At 36.8% G+C, this 20,277-nt stretch overlaps 1 protein-coding gene across 1 annotated transcript in view; it reads right to left on the reverse strand.

Moving 5' to 3' along the window:
- Positions 1-20,277, reverse strand: part of ASCC3 (activating signal cointegrator 1 complex subunit 3) — a 354,089-nt gene that overhangs the window by 308,170 nt on the left and 25,642 nt on the right. The window contains exon 4 of the mRNA XM_056125104.1: positions 2,470-3,032. Within this exon, the coding sequence (XP_055981079.1) occupies positions 2,470-3,032 (563 nt within the window). The remainder of the gene's footprint in view (positions 1-2,469; positions 3,033-20,277) is intronic.

Below are 20,277 nucleotides of genomic sequence, written 5' to 3' on the forward strand. Positions count from 1 at the left end.
GTGCCCATCCAGCTACGCTAAGGGCCTGTTCCTGGCTCTGTGCTCGGGGACCAGTCCTAGCAGATTGGGGGAACTCTGTGGTGCTGGAGATCAAACCCAGGTCAACCACGTAAGAATGGGAAGCACCTTACTCACTGCTGTAACTCTCCCATCCCCACAAAAACTCTCTTGAAAGCCGTTACTAGAATCTCTCTTGCTAGTCTTAATGCAAGACTAACCTGTACAAATATTTTTCTTTCTTTTTCTTCCCAAGTCTTTCCATCTATTTAAAAATTGTTTTCTGTGGGGATTTGTTTAGAAAGCCTTCCCTGACTCTAAGATTAGATTATATCCTTCCATACTTTGTCATTTAATTATATTTTCATCCATTAAAGTATTTAATATCAACTAATGATATAATTTAATTATTGTCAAGAAGTTAACCAAATATCTCTATACCAGTTATTAATAATTTCATGTTTTCTTATTGAGAATAATATTTTTATTATATTTAATAGTATATTCAGAATCACTTCTTGATTTTTTTATTCTATTCCATTGATTTTTTTTTCCTACCATATTTCTACTAAACAGTATTCATTAGAATCTATAACCTGAACTTTATGACCCCACCCCACTTTCTTTGTATATAGTAAGTATGGTATTGGGATATGTACCAATACATTACCTTCTACTAAACAATACTTTAAAAGCAAATTTGCAATGCTGGTCCTTTCATGACCAATAACAAGGACCATATCTACTACACAGTAAAGACATAATATATGATGAATGGGTGGATGAATTCGAGTTAACCTTCCAAAGGTCAAGTGATTTTGGTATGTTATAGGAAAAAATCTTGAGAACCTGAAAACATTTTCCCTTTAACAATCAGATTCAATTACATAATTCAAAGTTGTGATGAGGAACCAAGAACTACAAGCTTCATTCTAGATATTCATAAGTAAAAGGAACACTTTTATGAGTCACTTAGAAAATAAATTTCTCAATAGTTCAATATTTACAAATTCCAATTAACTAGAGTATAATCATAAGAGAAATTATACATATTCAATTATAAGTATCAGCAAAATTTTCGTTATAAATCACAATTTTTAAAACAGTATCTCAAAATGTTAGAAATTTATTTACAAATGTATACCTATATCTAAAACAAGTGTAAAATAGTCACAGTTGAACACTGATGACATAACTAACAATATGTTGCCTTATATTACCAAAATAAAGGTAACTGGCATCACACCTGCTACCTCCATTGTGTTAATTTGCAAATAACTAATGCCCTCTGATAATTTGAAATTAATTTCAGAAAACAAATTAATGAGTGCTTTTGCTGTATTCCTGACGGTGTGATTTAAAATGGCTTAATCCCAGTAACAACATCAATAACAAAAATAATCAAAGATATCATGTAATGGGTATTTATATTATATGTCTATCTAAGACTAATGCCAATCCTACCATCTTTGTTTTCATATCACCTTCAGATAGCCCAACCAGAAAACTGCCTCTCAGCACAGTAAGAGCCAATTACCTAGAGTTTTCCTATCAATAATAAAGAGAAAAGTCTGATTTCAAATCTTTTTTCCTTTATCTGGTAGTGTGCCAACTTCTACTTCTTCAACAAATGTTATCCATCCAATTTATCTAGTATTAAAATTGGTTCAACATTTTTTAAGTTTATACCAAGAAAGGAATATAATTTCAGTATTAAAGACAAAGGATAAAACATCTCTTCCAGATATACTTTTCACATAACAGTAAGAATAAGTCACATATTAAAAAAGGTGACCAAATGATGCCACAGGAAGGAATTACAGCATTTTTAAGAATGTAAAATATAAGCTTAACAAAAAATATGTAGAGAAAAATAATTCCTATGAGTTAGGGATATAGTTCAGTGGAGTGCATGCCTTATACACATGTGGAATCCTGTGCTTATTCTCTCACAGAACAATTACTTTTAGATCAGTCTGTTTTTCAGTTTATCCTTTCAAACATAGAAGCTAGTCAAAACTATTTTTCTAAATAAGTATGTAATTTTATAGGTAAAGTTTATAGCAATTTCAAGTTTATTTTATTTTCATCAAATAATTCAAAATGTTGTACAAATGTTAAGCTATTTCTATAGTAATCATATACTTTGTCATTCAGACCTAAACACTTTTTTAAAGAAAGGGAAGTTCTGGTTATTACAATTTAACAACATTTTAAACCAGGACTATCTCAGATACCCTATGCTGACTGAGTCTATAGTTAGTGTTCAATCCCCCAAATAACCACATAATGAAATATATATGTGTGTGTGTGTGTGTGTGTGTGTGTGTGTGTGTCTACTGTGTATAACAATTTATCTGGGTATTCAACTACTGCAGCACAATAAAGAAATACTGTTTTTGCTAAGCACTCATATAAAAAGGCATCACAACAATTCACATAAATATAAAACTTCAATAACTTCAACTATACCTCATTCTGAAGTTCATCACCACTTTTACCAGAAGCAAGCATATCATATAAAGTACAGCATAGATCTTCTATTCTTGTTGTTTCAGCCATTTCATTTAAAGTTGCATTTAAGTACTTCTCAACTTCACACCACAAAAGAGAGTCATTTGATTTTTCCACAGGCTTAAGCTCTGGGGTAGAATGCTCCTGAAAATGTTCATTCAGAAATTTCTTGTAATCTAGGCTTATTGTTTTCTGGGAGTCACCATTTATTGGCAGTTCATCAAAGTGCTCCAAATCATGCATGTCAAATGAAAATACTAAATTTTTACCAAATAAAACTCTATCATCACCATGGTCCTCTTTTGATCCCTGGACAAGAGCAGTAAGACTATCTTGATGGAAGTGAGAAGCAATTCTGTTAGTTGCATCACATGCTGCAGTGGCAGATGATGATGGGAAAGGACCAAACATCTGCTTGATAGCTTTTGTCTCCTTGTGACCAACAGTGTCCTTCAAGTGAAATGTCTTGAAGAGAAATGCAGCTGCGCTTTCAATTGCTTCTTTCCCATTATCCATTCCAACTATTCAAAGACAGAAAAAAAAGAAAATCAGTATTAGCTCTACCACATCATAGTTCATCTTCCCTTTTTCAAAATATGAAACTATTACCCATATTCTTATGAATAAATTCAAGAGTGGAAACACATGGATAAAGACAACCAATTTAAAAGTGCTGAAAAATTCCTTCAAGTCCACTTACAAATTTCTAAAGAATTGTGTAGGAAATGAAAGATTGTGTTTATTTTATATCATAGTACAGAAACCACCTAATGGTGATCCTTTACCTCTATCTGAAAACAATTTCAGGTATTAATTAAAAACAAAAAGATTAATTTTATAAACTTGTCAAAAAAACAAAAATAATATGTGAAAAATGCCTTAAGTATAAAACCTTTTGAAGCTAAAAATAATCTCAATCTCAGAGATATTCTTTATTTTGGCGGGGGGGAGGGAGACTGCAGGAGAGCTGAGGATGAGGGAGGTGTTGAATCACACTAGACAGTGTTCAGTGTTTACTCCTGGTCATGCTCAGGAATCACATCTGACGGTGCTCAGGGGATCATACGCAGTGCCCTGGCTGCAATAAAGGCAAGTTCCAGAACTATCTCTGGCCCTCAGAGATAATTTTCTTCCCAACTTGTACAGAAGTCTAATATGACAACAGTAGATTTACAGTCTTCATTTGATAACATATCAAACAATCAAGGAGAAACATCAAAAGACTCTTTTAAAGTAAACTCAGCCATATCATTACAGAATAAAAACTGGTGTTTAAGAAGTCAGCAGCAAATCCTTTTCCAAAGAGGAAATAAATGAACAGTCTCTAGTTTCTTTAAGGCATTAACTTCTCGGACCTGATTTTTCCCTAACGAAAGGAGGAAAAAATAAAAACCTGTAAATGTACCAAAGCATTCAAAAAATATTCTTGGAGCAGAAATTTTAATGTTCAGAAGACTCAAAAAACCAATATAATTTAGGCAAAGTAATAGTGGCACCAGTAGTAATTAATGCTAGGCAATTTCTGAAACCATGGCTCCAACCTACCATTAATAGTATGGAGCTTTCTATATAGCTCAGTAATTCAGTACAAACTTCTACAACCTTTTTTTCAACATGCCAAGAAGTGATTCCATTCCCCTTTTTCAGTTTTCCTGAATATTATATGATCCCTATTCTTATCAACAAGGATTTTGTTGTTACCATTGTCTGGGAACCATTGTGGGCAATGCTTTGGGTACCATGCAGTTGTGGGGATTGAACAGCCTTCCTTCATGCAAAGCATGTGTTCCAGTCCTTTGAGCGATCTCCCTGGCTCTCAACAAATACTTCTTAACACTCCAAAATCAGATCATATCCAACTCAATAACTATTTCCATGCCTTAATTTAACTTCCTTCAGAACCCCCGATGGTCCAAATATTATCAATGTTCCAGAATCCATTTCAATAGACTCATTCAAAATGAGTATATAAATGTTTTCACCACTGCATTATCTTCTCTGTACCTCAAACAAACAGGTGCCTCCCAGATAAGTTGTAAAAAACTAAATGCAGACTTCAATGATACTAGACTACAATAGTATTTTTATATTATACCATACCGTTTCAGTAAATGTTAATTGTATCTGATGTTCACATGTTCACATTAACAGCCTTCTACAAAGGCTGTTAGTGGAAATAAAGCTTTACAACATGTATCTTTCTAATTTCTTTAAATGTTAAGTCAAATTCTATAAATTCTTATAGAGAAATCATTTCATATACAATTATCCTTTCAGTAATTAGAAAATATATAACAAAAACCTTTTATAAAGAAAGTTTTTAAATTAAATAACATGCATGTACATTTTACTTAAAAGTCTATACATGTTACTTAAAAAAAATAAATTCTATGTAACCTAGGGCCTATGATAATTCTAGTGGTAAATTAACAGGATTCAGATTAGTAAAATCTGAGCCAAAATGAAAATCATTTTACAAACTCACTCTATACTATTGTAAATATGTATTCTTTTGTCAATACTATTATAAATACGTATTTACAATATTGTACATACATATTTACAATACTATTGTAAATATGAATATGTATGTACAATATACTATTGTAAATATGTATTCTTTTGTTCTGCAACAGAATACTAAAAATTTTCATATTAAGTTATCTAAATTCTTCCTAACAAAATTACCTTCATATTACAGGTGCTGAAATAGAACTGAAGTTTAAATTAGAGAGATCCGAAAACTATTTGGATTCAGAGCAGTCTTATAAATTCCTAAAGGAAATCTTCCCACTACACGGCAGAGATTCACAGCAAGCCTCCCAAAATAAAATGTGTATCTCTAATTCTCATATACTAACATAAGTAAATCGAAGAAATAAAGTAGGGGGCCAGAGCAATGGTACACCAGGTAGGGCGTTTGTCTTGCATGCAGCCAATCTGGGTTCAATCCCCAGCATCCCGTATGTTCCCCCCAAGCACTGCCAGGAGTAATTCTTGAGTGCAGAGCCAGGAGTAACCCCTGAGCATCATTGGGTATAACTCAAAATAAATAAATAAATAAATAAATGGTGGCCATTCACACTTGGATTTTCAGAAGTTTGGGAGTTGCAATTTTTTTTTAAGTGATAGTATATAGTTCCTTGCCTCAGTTGGCTATCCAACCAAGCAACCAATAAACTCCAAAAACAATGTATTTCTCAGGGACACTAATATATGCTATTACTCTCATCCCCATTGCCTTCCAGCAACCTGGAAGCAAGTCTTACAATGCCAGCTCAGACACACTTGGTCCAGAGCTCTGTCAGGATACAAAGATACAGACAATACACAGATCATCACTTTATGATTGGGACTTGGTACCAGGAAGGGCAGCAGATTAGGAGATGCTCTTATGACAGCCTACCCAAGAAACGAGCACTCAGATCTTTCAATGACTGAAATATAAGATAGCTGTGAAACACAGAAAACAGCTGAAAAGAATGAATGCAATCAGATGTGCAAGCTGTCAAAGCTTGGGCAGGTCCCACCTCCCCCCAACAAAAATATAACCAGAAGGGATATCAACAGGAATCCTAAGTATTCTCCATCAGTCAGGTGAACAGATCACATCCAAAAATAAGAAGGTGGATGGAGAACTCAAAAATGTTTATGGTACACTATGAGTACAAAAAATTTCTATTAAGTAGCTGTATTCTTTTTCTTACACTATAGCCAAACTGAAACACTACAATTGTTAATCTTATTTACAAATAACTTAACTTCTGCTAATATCCCTTTATAGCTTACATTTCATTTATACCCATTGGATGAAGCTCTTTGGTTAACATTTGCTCTCAATTCTTTAAGCTTTTTCTATTTCTCACCTTAACTATGATGTGTGAAACAAAAAAAAAAGCTTGACTAATCCTTTTGAGAACAAAATTTTCAACCTCCTCCATATAAAGTCTCAGTAAAGAATAAAAATGTGTTAAATAATCAATTGATGAAAATTTTTAAACCTTTAAGGAAGTTGAATACCACTTAAATGTGTCCTTTTTATTCACAAAACACTGTATAACACAGACTCTTAACCAGGTACTATCTTTAAACACCTGGCACCTCAACAGCAACACATTTAAAAGTACATAACTAGATGGATGGTCTATTAAGTAATTTTTATTAATAATGAATAACTGATTAGTCTAGTTCACAGATATAAATGTATAAATCACTGGAAACATAAGCATTATTAGAAAAATATTTTTAAAGAGAACTGCTGACTACAAATCTTAAATATCACCAACACAATTTACTTAATATTAAAAATTAGAATTTGTTTTTTTAATATTTAATATTTTAATATTGCATGAATTCATTTTTTTTATTTTTATAGCACAGCGGGTAGGGCGCTCGCCTTACAAGCAGCCAACATGGCCGACCCGAGTTCGATTCCTCCGCCCCTCTCAGAGAGCCCGGCAAGCTACCGAGAGTATTCGATATGCCAGACACAGTAACAACAAATTCTCCAATGGAGATGTTACTGGGCCCGCTCGAGCAAATCGACGATCAACGGTAGGGCCTTTACCTTTACCTTTACCTTTACCTTTTAAATTTTTATTTTTTTAAATTTTTATTAGTGAAACACCATGAGGTACAGTTGTAGGCTTACAAATTTTTGTGCTTGGGTTTCAGTTATACAATGATCGAGTACACATCCCTCCACCAGTGCCCATTCTCCACCCCCACCAATCCCAGTATCCCTCCCACCCCACCCCTGTGGCAGGACATTCCCTTTTCTTCTTTCTCTTGTTTTGGGTGCTGTGGTTTGCAGAAGAGGCACTGAGTGGCAATCATGTTCAGTCTACAGTCTACTTTCAGCATGCATCTCCCATCCTGGGAGGATCCTCCCAATACCTTTATTTGGTTCTCCCTTCTCTATCTGAGCTGCCTTTTCCCCTAGCATGTGCAGCTGGCCTCCAAACCATGGAGTGAAGCATAAGTACCTTGGCTATTCTTGGGTGTTACTCTCCTAGTTTGTTACTTTATGTTCCCCAGATGAATGCAATCTTTCTATGTCTATCCCTCTCTTTCTGACTCATTTTGCTTATCAGGATACTTTCCATGTAGTGCCACTTGTATGTAAATTTCATGACTTCATCTTTCGTAACAGCTATATTGTACTCCACTGTGTAGATGTACCAAAGTTTCTTTAACTAGTCATCTGTTCTCAGGCACTCGGTTTTTTTCCAGATTCTGGCTATGGTAAACAGTGCTGCAATGAACAAACAAGTGCAGATGACGTCATGAAATTTATATACAAGTGGTACTACATGGAAAGTATTGTGATAAGCGAAATGAGATAGAGAAGGGAGCACCAAATAAAAGGTGTTGGGAGGATCCTCCCAGGATGGGAGATGCATGCTGAAAGTAGACTATAGACCAAACATGATTGCCACTCAATGCCGCTTTTGAAAACCACAGCAACCAAAAGGAGAGAGAGAACAAAAGGGAATGCCCTGCCACAGAGGTGGGGTGAGGTGGGGGGTCTGGGGGGTGGGAGGGATACACCACACATCAGTGGTGGTGGAAAATGGGCACTGGTGGAAGGATGGGTACTCAATCATTGTATAATTGAAACCCAAGCACAAAAATTTGTATGTCTACAACTGTACCTCAAGATGTTTCACTAATAAAAAATAAATAACTTTTTTTAAAAAAGTAACATCAAAATGGATTAAAGACCTCAACATCAGACCGGAATACATAAGGTACATTGAAGACAAGGTTGGCAAAACCCTCCATGACATTTTTTGAAGCTAACAGTATCTTAGCTTGCTTAGCTTAGCAAGTGAAAACAGAGATAGACAAATGGGACTATCTTAAACTAAGAAGCTTCTGCACCTCAAAAGAAACAGTGACCAAAATACAAAGACAGTCTACAGAATGGGAAAGGATATTCGCCAATACACATTGGACAAGGGGTTGATATCAAGGATATACAAAGTACTGGTTGAACTCCACAAGAAGAAAACATCCAACCCCATCAAAAAATGAGGTGATAAAATGAACAGAATTTTCTTAAAGAAGAAATCCAAATGGTAACAATTAGAATTTTTTAAATTACAACTTTGAGAAACATACATTAAAAGCTGGGCTGGAGCGATAGCACAGCAGGTAATGCGTCTGCCTTGCACGTGGCCGACCTAGGTTCAATTCCTCCACCCCTCTTGGAGAGCCCATCAAGTTACCAAGAATATCTCACCCGCACAGCAAAGCCTGGCAAGCTATACATAATGTATTCAATATGCCAAAAACAGTAACAACAGTGTCACAATTTGTTATGAGATGTTACTTGTGCCCGCTCGAGCAAATCGATGAACAACGGGAGGACAGTGACAGTGACAGTGACATTAAAAGCTGAAGAATTCATTTTGGTGTGCTACCTGATGCTGTGCAGGGTTTACTCCTGGTTCTGTGCTCAGAGATCACTCCTAGCAGTGCTCAGGAGATCATACTCAGTGTTGGGAATCCTGCTGGGTTCTCATGAGAGTTGCAGAACAAGCACCTTAATCCCTGTACTATCGCTCCAGCCCCAATTTGTTTTTTGCCATTTTTTAAAAAAACTTAAGTAGAAAAATTTAACTGAAATTGAATAAAAATACTTATCAATCTCTTCCATACTTAATTGCTAAATTTCCCAATAAACAACTGCCAAAAATTGAGTTCTGTATAATCCAGTCTCCTCTCGTCTCTCCCGTTCATCTCTCTGTGCTCCCTCTAGCAGCTGCGACTCTAGTCTCTCCATGCTCCCGCTCCTGAATTCTTCCCCTACATTCTTCTCCCTCTGTCCCCTTTGCCAGTCTCTCCACACTCTGTCTTGCTGCCTTGGTCTCTCTCTCCTCTCTCTCCAATTCCCCTTTGGGAGTAGTCACCACACCCAGTCCAGCAGCAAAATCAATATAAGAAAGCCCTTCCTTTGCTCATGGGCAAAATATCACTTAAGGTGTTTCTACTCTCCTTAGTCCAATAACTTAATTAACATCTTTATTCTACTTCTTACTATTAGTTCTTTTTTATGAACACAGTAAGAGATACATTAAGCTTGTAAGGTGGCTCTCCTGGGGACATCTCGCCACAGACTCAGTCTACAGAGCTCAGGACAGATTAATCATTCATAATTCTAGCAGGGTCCGAATCTAATTATTACTTTTTGGATCATGACAGCATTTGTTCATGACCATGCTCTTAACTTATAGTTAAGCATTATGGCACTTTGGCCAGGTTCATTTCAATGCCAGGGTAGCACAGAGCTCACAGTTTGCCCTGGGTCCATCCAGTCCCTCATCAGGACCCTGCTTTGGGGGTGCTAGGAAGTAAGGGCAACGGGCAACGGAGGCTTAAGTTGAGAGAACAGAAGTCCAGGAGGAAGTCAATTACTATTCAGAGTTAATTAATTACTAAGTTACAAAAGCATAGCATTAACTGTCTTCCTGTGCCCATACAAAAAGGACACTGCTCTGATTTAACTATGCAAAGGACTTAAGGAGGAGAGAAAAACAATATTTACAAGTTAACAGAACACAAAAAAAGAGGTTACAAAGAAACACAGAGGAATGGGAGCACTATGATGGGAGTAACCCAATAAACTTAAGCTCTCTATGGCAAGGCAAAAAGGACAAACCAATGTTATCCTACAGAGTTCCTTGACCAGTTACTTCATTGATGAACAGAAAAGTTATATACCTTTTATACAGATATTATAAACACCAGAATGTTCAAAGCAAGTAACTTCTCATGTTCTGTCCAAACTTGAAATAAAATTTTATTTGAATAAATTGTGTTTGACACTGATTTGGAATTGCATACACCATAAGGGTATTTTCTGGCTTCCATGTCCCAGTGTCCATGTAAGCAAGCTCTTTCCATTTATGAAAAAAACCATTTCTTTGAGTAAGACCAGAAAGTTACTGAAAGACAGTAGTTAGCTGATTTTATTTGTTTTATATTTTAATTTCCCCAGTCAGAACTTTTTTGGGAGATGGGAGGTGGAAGTCCACACTCAGCTGTGCTGGGGGAGACTCAGTGTTCAGAGCTCCCTTGCAGTCATTTTTGGGGAACCGTGTGGTGCATGAGGGACTCAAACCCACATGCAAAGCAAGTGCTCTAACTAATTTTTAAATTTATAAGTCATAGTTTTCTACAAATACCTGTATTATTTTATAAGCACCTTCTGTACAACAGCATTACATACAAAAATAATGATCCAAGTTAAACATACAAGATGCCAAATCTCCATTACTCCATTACTCCATTACTCATCCTTTATTTCCTTCTTCACATTCACTCAATACCTAGTAGTAAAATTTTTTTTTAACAATCATGGCATCTAAAATTATTACATGAATCTTGTATTTTCATTTTACACAGGAATTCAGATACAGAAATTTTACTGTATTAAGACTGTAAAAGCCAAGATCATCTTATTTTTTTCTTTCACATTGTAACACCTTTTAAATAATCCAATTATCAGACATACTACAATAAAAGTAAGTATAATATTGCTCTTTGGGGAGTAAAATAAATGATTTATGCAATATAAATTTTAAATTGCCTAAGTAATATCATTTAATATACTGAGCTTCATCATATTAGAATACATTATAACAGTGAGTCAAAACACCTCAAGCAAGACCTTGCATTAAGCAGGCAGAGTATCCAAGACATGCCAAGGATAATAATTTGAAGGAACTGCTTAAATGTCAAGATTATTCCTACATATACAGAGGAATGATTTCCTTCAGGGATAGCAAATAATTAAACAAAAAACATATGAAGAGAATGAAAAGCAGTACTGCAAAACATTAAAAAATAGTCTAAGAACTTACATATATTCATCCAAAAATGTACATAATCATCTTATATGTAGGCTTTAAGTCGGCTTCTAGACACTTCATTACCATTTCTAGTACTATAAACTCTTGTGTGAAATTACAATTTGATTTTCCAAGTGACCAAATAGCTAAAATAAAAGTTTCCATTACATTTTATGTAAAAGCTTCCTATAGTAAAACCGTTATTTTGAGCATCACTAAAGAAATAAACTACCACTGAACAAATCATACAGTTCACTGGGATTTAACTGGCATTGTTAAGGTGTCTTTTTAATGTCCCGGGTAAAACATTTTTAAAAGATGATTTAAAATATGCACTTCAGTGCTATATCCATCATCAGATATTTGGAAACGTTATACTTGGTAATACTATTTTAAAAGTTAGCCTACATGGGGCTGGAGCAATAGCACAGCAGGTAGGGCATTTGCCTTGCACACGGCCAACCCGGGTTCGATTCCCAGCATCCCATATGGTCCCCTGAGCACCACCAGGGGTAATTCCTGAGCGCAGAGTCAGCAATAACCCCTGTGCATCACTGGGTGTGACCCAAAAAGCAAAAAAGAAAAAAAAAGCCTACAACCTTAAAAATGCTTCTACCATGCATGCAGTGTGAATTTTCTTCTGCTAATAGATTATAAATGAGGACAATAAAGTGATAAACTGGACTGAAACATGTAGAGTTGATCCTATTTCCAATTCTTGCCATACGATAGTCACTCAATTTGTAATGCTTTTGCTATATCCTTAAGCAACATGAACTTCCTTTTTATGCAGCCAATATATCTGCAAAATCAGCTAACATTTAAAGTTACTCAGCATTTTCATTTTGCCATTTCCCTGCCATATAATTGCCACATGATTATAATACATGTGTATATACACATATATATTTAAACACCTCTACTCCTAAAACATTCAAAACACAATGTAATAATTCTGATTGAAATATCCTTCATGAATTCTTTCCTGATTTACCAAAGGAGAGCTCTCTACTCTTTTTGTACCACCGTATCACTGGGTATATATACCTAACAAAACACTGAATCCACTTGTCTGCTGATAGCTATTTTTATACTTAGGGTTTAATATAGCTATTCACTGAGAGTCACATCCCAGGATTTATTCCTGGCACTTTGTACCATTGCTTCATATCCCAACAATATACCAAAGTAAGAATTACCATGACCATATATTCAAGTAGATCCTCACCAAACATGTCAATAGGTTCTTAGAAACTGACTTTAAGAGAAGGGTACACTATGAAGCCAATGCCAATCTCACTGGTACCAACAAACCTCTACAGTGTATTTCTAGTCACACACAAAAAACCATAAACTTATAAAGGCTCAGAAGATTCCAATTATTAGACAATAATTTATATTTGTTCCTTTATTCTTTCATATGCTAAATCTAAAATGAGTTTGTCAGATGAAACAAACCCAGTTAGCCTTTATCTCTTATTTCTGGAGTAGTTTTAATACTTGATCAAGTAAACGATATTTAATATATTCTTTATACCTGTATTTACAAATACATAAAAATTGTATCAGGGACAAGGACAATAAAAGCCAATTATTCTACTTGTGCTACATGATGACTGAGACTAAGCATAATCATAAAGAATTCTGACCACACACTAACAAGATTTTATTTCTTAAGAAAAAAATCTGAAAGCCAGGGGCTGGAGCAATAGTACAGCGGGTAGGGCGTTTGCCTTGAACGCGGCTGACCCGGATTCGATCCCCAGCATCCCATATGGTCCCCCAGCACCGCCAGGAGCGATTCCGAAGTGCAGAGCCAGGAGTAACCCTGAGCATCACTGGCTGTGACCCAAAAAGCAAAAATAAATAAATAAAAAAATAAAATCTGCCAAGCTTTAAAAAAAAATCTGAAAGTCAAATGTTAGGCTAAAAGTTGAAAACACAGTTATTTATCATATTAGACTTTTTATTTTTATCAGTCTGAAATGTTTCATTGAAATATTAACATAAAAAGCCCAAAGTTGGGGCCAGAGTGATAGCACAGCGGGTAGGGCATTTGCCTTGCACGTGGCTGACACGGGTTTGATTCCTGGCATCCTAAATGGTCCCCTGAGCACTGCCAGGAGTAATTCCTGAGTACAAAGCCAGGAGTAACCCCTAAGCATTGCTGGTGTGATGCAAAAAGGAAAAAAAAAAGCCCAAAGTTTTTACTTTTATTGAATATATAAAGAATACATAAACTCTATATAAAGCCAAATTAATATAACAGTATAAATTTGGTAAATTTTCAGAAATTTACTTACAGAAATTAACATTATTGCTCCCCAGAAACTTCTATCATATTCATTTCCAGTCATCACTCCCTCAAAAGTAACTATCCTGACTTTCGATGCCAGAAATTACTTATACTTGGTTTTCAATTTTATAGAAATAGAATCATACAATCTGTTCTTTCGCATTTGGCTTCTTCCAACATTAAGTTTGTAACATTCATTTTCAATGTTACATGTAACAGTAATTCCATTTGCTATATCATAGTCTATAAAGCAATTGGTCTAGTAAGGTACTATCCAAAAGTAAATTGGGTTATTTCCATTTTAAAATAATTACAATGTCATGAATCAAAGTGTCTTTTTGCTATAAAGTGCAGGCATATACAGTTTATCTATTTAGATAATGTCTCTTATCTATTGGATATGTGTACATATTACTGGAAAATATGAAATGTTTAAAATTTCACCTGTTCAAGATCAACAAACTATCAAGTACTCAAAGCACTAACTTAAATTCTCTCAGAACAATTCTCGTGTCAAAAGATGGGTAGGGAAAGAGGTTGGGGAGCAGTTTGAGGCCACAATCAGGACTGTTCAGTATTCACTCCAGGCTCTGAGCTCAGGATCACTCCTGGTAGTATATGGGGACCAAATGCAGTGCTGGAGTTCAATTCAAGGCAACTCCCAGGTCAGAGGTGGTACAGAAGGCAGAGTGCTTGCCATGTAGACAGCCAACCAGGGTTCAATCCATGGAACTCCAAATGGTCTCCCACGCCCTGCTTGGAGTGATCCCTGAGCACAAGGTTAGAAATAAGCCCTGAGCACTGCTGGGTGTGGCCCCAAGTCAAAACAAAACAAAAAGCCTAAACTTCTATATTTTTACTCCAATCCCTGTGTTTTTAAAAATCTGTTTGAACTTCCTATTTTGAATATAAGTTTCTTAGAACTATTTTTACAGACACTATTTTTCATACAATATGCACTTGACCCAGCTCCATGTGCTGAAAAGATAGTCATGTTTACATGTTGACAGTCTTCATCATAATCAAGTCTCCAAATATCTGTGAGTAATTTATGGACTTGTTCTTTCCTCTAGCACATATATAGTTTGTCAGTTCACGGACAAATACTTCACTTTTAATTTAGTAAATGTTTATTCTAAATTATTTTTCATTTAATTCTTTCAGTCATTTAAACAGTGGTAACATGATTTACAATAGTATCAATAATGTTTTATGCTTACAGTGTTCTACCCCTACCACCTACATTCCTCCACCATTTTTCTGAGTCCCTTCTCACCTGCTGCCCAGTAGCACTTTCTAAATAACTGCTCTTTATAGCATATCTTAATATCCATTATGAGGGCTCCATCTATTTCTTCAAAGTTATCTAAGCTGTTCTTTGCCTTTAAATTTCCACCAAACTGTCATATTATCCTGTCAACTTTCACAAACAAAAACACACCCTTAAAATAAAAACTGCTAAAATTTTAAGTGTGTTAACCTCAACAAAATTTGAGTAGCTTTGGCAGAAATCTTGTTCATCTGAATTAAATTTGTTCTTAGGAAGATGATGATTTTTAGAATCTGTAAATGGGCTATCTAACTTGATGCTAGTAATGAGAAATAAAATTGATTTTTCTATTGACTTTGGTAAACTCGCTTTCTCAACATAAAGCTAGATGAATAACAGCAGTTTATTCCAATCCTTATATTCTTTTTCTTGTTTTGTATTAGCAGGGATCTTCACTGCAAGGAGTGACAGGCACTCTAGTCTAAATCCCTGTCTCAGAGAAGCTTCTCTTTTTTTATTTATGGCTTTAAGGCAATGTTCAAGGAGCCCTGGGAGTCAGGGGGTCACATTCAGGTAAAGGGGCTGGAAAGCTGTTTCCAGCAAGAATAAGGTGCTGCTCAGACCCTGCAGTCCTATGCGGGTGGGGGTGGAAGACCTCCAAAGCTATACCCAACCAAGTTTAGGGCTGCTGAAGTACTGCCCAGACCCTGGTGCTATCTCCGCAGTCCAAAGAAGTTATTTCCAGCACTGAACTTTTTCAATTTTTTAATTTTGGTTTTGGCCCACACCCAACTCTGCTCAGGAATTACCTTGGTTCTATGCTCAGGAATCACTTCTCGCACTGTTCAGGAGACCATATGGAATGCCAGAGATAGTACTGTGTCTACTGCATGCAAGACAAGAGCCCTACATACTCTGACCCTAACAGTGAACTATTAAAAATGAAGTTTGAGCTAGGTTAATATATACTCTATCAAATTAAAGAAGTCCCCTTATATCACTATTTTGCTAAGAATTTGAATCACAATTGGATAGTAAAATTCAAGAAACACTCTTTTTCATCTATTGAATAATAATTATTCTTAAACCTTTATTAGTTTACATGAATCACAACTTTCTCCCTACTTCTCAATATTCTGTGTGCTCAATGTGATTATGTTCCTCTAACACTGATATCTGTTGTTTTTGAACCTATCTATTCGACAGTTTATTGCAGTCTTCATGATGTTTCACAATACTGCAGTACATATCTCTTGATATTTAGCATAATCTTTTATATAAGTACAAACCATTAACTCACCTAAAGTCTAATGTTACCTAATGATATAGCACTATAGCACTGTCCTCTCATTGTTCATCGATTTACTCAAGCAGACACCAATGTCATCTCCATTGTGAGACTTGTTTTTGTTTTTGGCATACTGAATACACCACGGGGAGCTTGCCAGGCTCTGCTGTGTGGGCAGGATACTCTTGGTAGCTTGCCGGGCTCTACGAGAGGGACACCTAATGATACACAGCATATATTTAAATTCTACAAGCCCTCAAAAATATAATTGTTTGATTCATAATTCCATAAAGGATAACGCATTACTTTACATTCTTTATTGTATGCCTATAAACTCCCTTAATCTAAACCTTCATAAAAGATATTATATGGCATTCCCCAGTAAAGCCATCTAGATACAGGGAACTCTTTGTGAAGGTTTTAAATTACAGGCTCAGTTTTTTTTAACAGTCAAATATTCAAATTCTCCATTTCCTCTGGAGTGATAGCACAGCGGGTAGGGCGTTCGCCTTACAAGCGGCCAACATGGCCGACCCAAGTTCGATTCCTCCGCCCCTCTCGGAGAGCCCGGCAAGCTACCGAGAGTATTCGATATGCCAGACACAGTAACAACAAAGTCTCCAATGGAGACGTTACTGGGCCCGCTCGAGCAAATCGACGATCAACGGGAGGGCCATTTCCTCTGTACTTCACCTAAGTCTTTTTTTTGGCGGGGGAGAGGGGATCAGGGTGCATGTCCAACAGTACTCAGGGTCTACTCCTGGCTCTGTACTCAGGGATAATTCCAGGAGCAGGACTGGAGGGACCATATGGGATGCTGGAAATCAAACCTTGGTCAGCCACATGCTAGGCAAGTACCATAACAACTATACTACTTCTCTGGCCCCTTAGTTGAGTCAGGTTTGCATTCTTAGTCCTTTAAATCTGTTGAAAGTTCTTCCCATTCACGTCTTCTCTACCCTCCCTCCTCTTATGTAATGGAAAAGCTGTCAAAAAGAAAATGGGGCCCAAATGCTAAGATCCAATTTTCTAGGTTTATGGCTGGATTCCAAATCCTGGCACATACATTTTTTATTCTTTAATAGTATTCTGATGCAGCAAAATTTTATTTTATAATTTTCTAGTTCTTCTTATCAGAATTAGTTCAAGTCACCTGTCTGCTAATTTATTTGAATTAGAACTTTGAACTTTTCTAGTAACTATAATTTTCAAAATATCTACTTTTCAAAATGACTCTTACAAAACCTCCAGCCACATCCAATACCTAATAAACCTATATTAATCTAAATGGCTACCCTTGTATCTGCCAAATCCTGCTAACATCTTCTTATAACTTTTTTCCCTTTCTCCCTGTCCTTGGTTTTGAATCCTCATATTTTTTTAATAGTAAAGTCTTATTTCTGTGACAACTTGAAAACCAAAAAGGGGGCTGTAGTACAGTAAGTACACACTTGCCTTGCACACTGCTGATCTGGGTTTGATCCCCAGCATCCCATATGGCCCCTGGATCACTGCCAGGATTAATTCTTAAATGCAAGAATTAATCCTGGCAGTGATCCAGGCAGTGAGTGCAGAGCTTAGAGTAACCTCTGAGCATTGTCAGGTGTGCCTTCACTCCAAGAAACCAAAATGACTTTCAAATTCCCAAATAAAAGAAGGGTTATAAATAAGAAAACATAAAACTGTAAGCATGATACAAAATTAACCTTAATACAGAAAAAAAAAATCAAAACCCAGTTCCATTAAGACTAAATCCAGGCCTCTATTCAGATCAGGGTAAAATAAATCACAGGATCACACTATGCTTTGGAATTATTTCAAATAACTTTTGTGGGCCAGGGAGAGATTGCTAGAGTACTGACACAAGAACTGCCAGTTTGCTACTGGTTTTCTCACTATTCTGGATTCTAGTGTTTATCTACACAGTGAGTATCATATCTGCTTCCTGAACACTTAAAACACTAATACAGATGCATGCCTCATACATGATGTATTGTACTGATTACTACTTTTAAGCAAAAGCGGTTATATTAAGAGGTATGGTGCTGCCAGAAGTCAATCTGTACCTGTGAGGTGAGTGCATCAGCAGCCTGATGGCACCATCAGACTTCCAGATACCCCAAAAGTGCTGCTGTGCCTTTGGCCAGACCCCAAAATCTTGCGGCAAAGTTTACCAAGAAAGTAAACGGCCAAAAGTTAGGTATGTGGGAAACACACCCACAAACCACCTCTTGCTCAGCTATAAAATTGGAGGCATGGCCTCTCTGGTTCCTTACTGAACTGCTTAATGGCCATCCCAGAGACTCAGAAACAAATCTCGAAACCCAGTGGCTTTTGGCAGAAATGCGTCTGGTCCCTGCAATAGGTTACCAGTGCTGGGCCAACCCAGGTGGAAAGGTTTCGTGCCTTGGCCTGTTCCCCCTGGCGGACTGGTGGCCGCCATCCTCCAGAGGCCACTGAACAGTCAGGTTTCGGCCAGCAGTGATGAGACATGCAGGGCCTCATGGAATGGGGGTGGAGCCGGTCCTGTCCTCCCCACCCCAACGAGACCCCAAGTCATCGCCCACAAATGGCCTCTCTGGCTCCTGATCAAGCAGCTTAATGGCCATGATCCCAGAGACTCAGAAACAAATCTCAAAACCCAATGGCTTTTGGCAGAAATGTGTCCGGACCCCGCAGTAGGTTACTGTCGCCAGGCCACCCCAGGGGGGAAAGGGTGCAGTCCCTCCGCCTGCTCCCCCTTGGCGGCTCAGTGGCCGCCATCCTCCAGAGGCCATTGGAGAGTCAGGTTTGGGCCCGCAGTGATGAGACATGTAGAGGCCACGGGATGGGGGTGGAGCCGGTCCTGTCCTCCCCACTGCAACGAGACCCCAAGTCATCGCCCACGAATGTCCTCTCTGGCTCCTGATCAAGCTGCTTAAGGGTCATGATCCCATAGACTCAGGAGAAAATCTCAGAACCTAGCAGGTTTGGGCAGAAATCCCTCCAGATTTAAGTGTTAAAATTTCGGAATTTCAAAATCACGAGCCACTACTGCAGCCACTTGACATCACATGTTATTCATAACCAGCAATAAAAAAACAAATTGTCTACTGTTGCCTTTCTAGCAGATCTCAGTGTTGGGGTAAAATCTCAAATAATAATGGTGGGTCTGGTGTCAAAATTTGAATGTGATCAAAGTAGAGAGAGTAATGTGGAAATCATCTGCCCCACAGGTGGGGGGGAATGGGGGTATACTAGGGTTGTTGGGGGTGGAGAATGGGCACTGGTGAAGGTACGGGTGTTTCATTGTATGATTGAGACTTGGACCCGAAAGCTTTGTAACTGCTCTCACGGTGATTCAATAAATAAAATTATAAAAAATGAAAAAAAAAGTAAGGCGGAGTTCATGCACAGTTCAATAAGCTATCAGTGGCTGAATAAATAGCAGTACTCCTACATTAAAAGAAAAGTGGTTATATCAAAAGTGATTATACTTACAACACATTAAGATGTAATGAAAAAGTTTCATTGCTAATAGAATATCGGTTAAGGCGATGATATTTACCTTTAAAATTCATGGAGGCATAGGGTTTTTCTATTGAGATAAATTAAGATTAAGGCTAAGAATAATCTATGCTGTTTTTCACTAAGGTTAAGTTTAATTATTAAATAATCTTGAAGGGAGAATGAAACTGTAAAAAGACAAAGCAATATTAAATGTAAATCCTAAGGAAAAAAGAATTTTTAAATGACTATCAAAGAAGCTGACATCGTAAAAAACACTGTCAAAATCACAAATAGCAAAAAGCATAGTCTTTTAGATGTATTCTCAATACATTACTTATTGAATATCTGTATCAAATCCCTTGAATGATATCAGGCACTGGTACAAAAAAAGTATTTAAAAAATAAAAAAGGTAGTATCTCTGAATTCCTTGTCTCTGTGTCATCAAGATAATTCATATTCCCTCAGAAGAAGAGATTTTGAAAAACAGTAAGGAAAGATTCTAACATAAAATGCAAGGAGTAGAGAGCAAGTCAACAGAAACAGTCTCAACCAAAATTAGAAAGGAAA

Source organism: Sorex fumeus, unplaced genomic scaffold (genome assembly GCF_029834395.1).
Source record: "Sorex fumeus unplaced genomic scaffold, SorFum_2.1 ptg000054l, whole genome shotgun sequence".
Taxonomy (NCBI): domain Eukaryota; kingdom Metazoa; phylum Chordata; class Mammalia; order Eulipotyphla; family Soricidae; genus Sorex; species Sorex fumeus.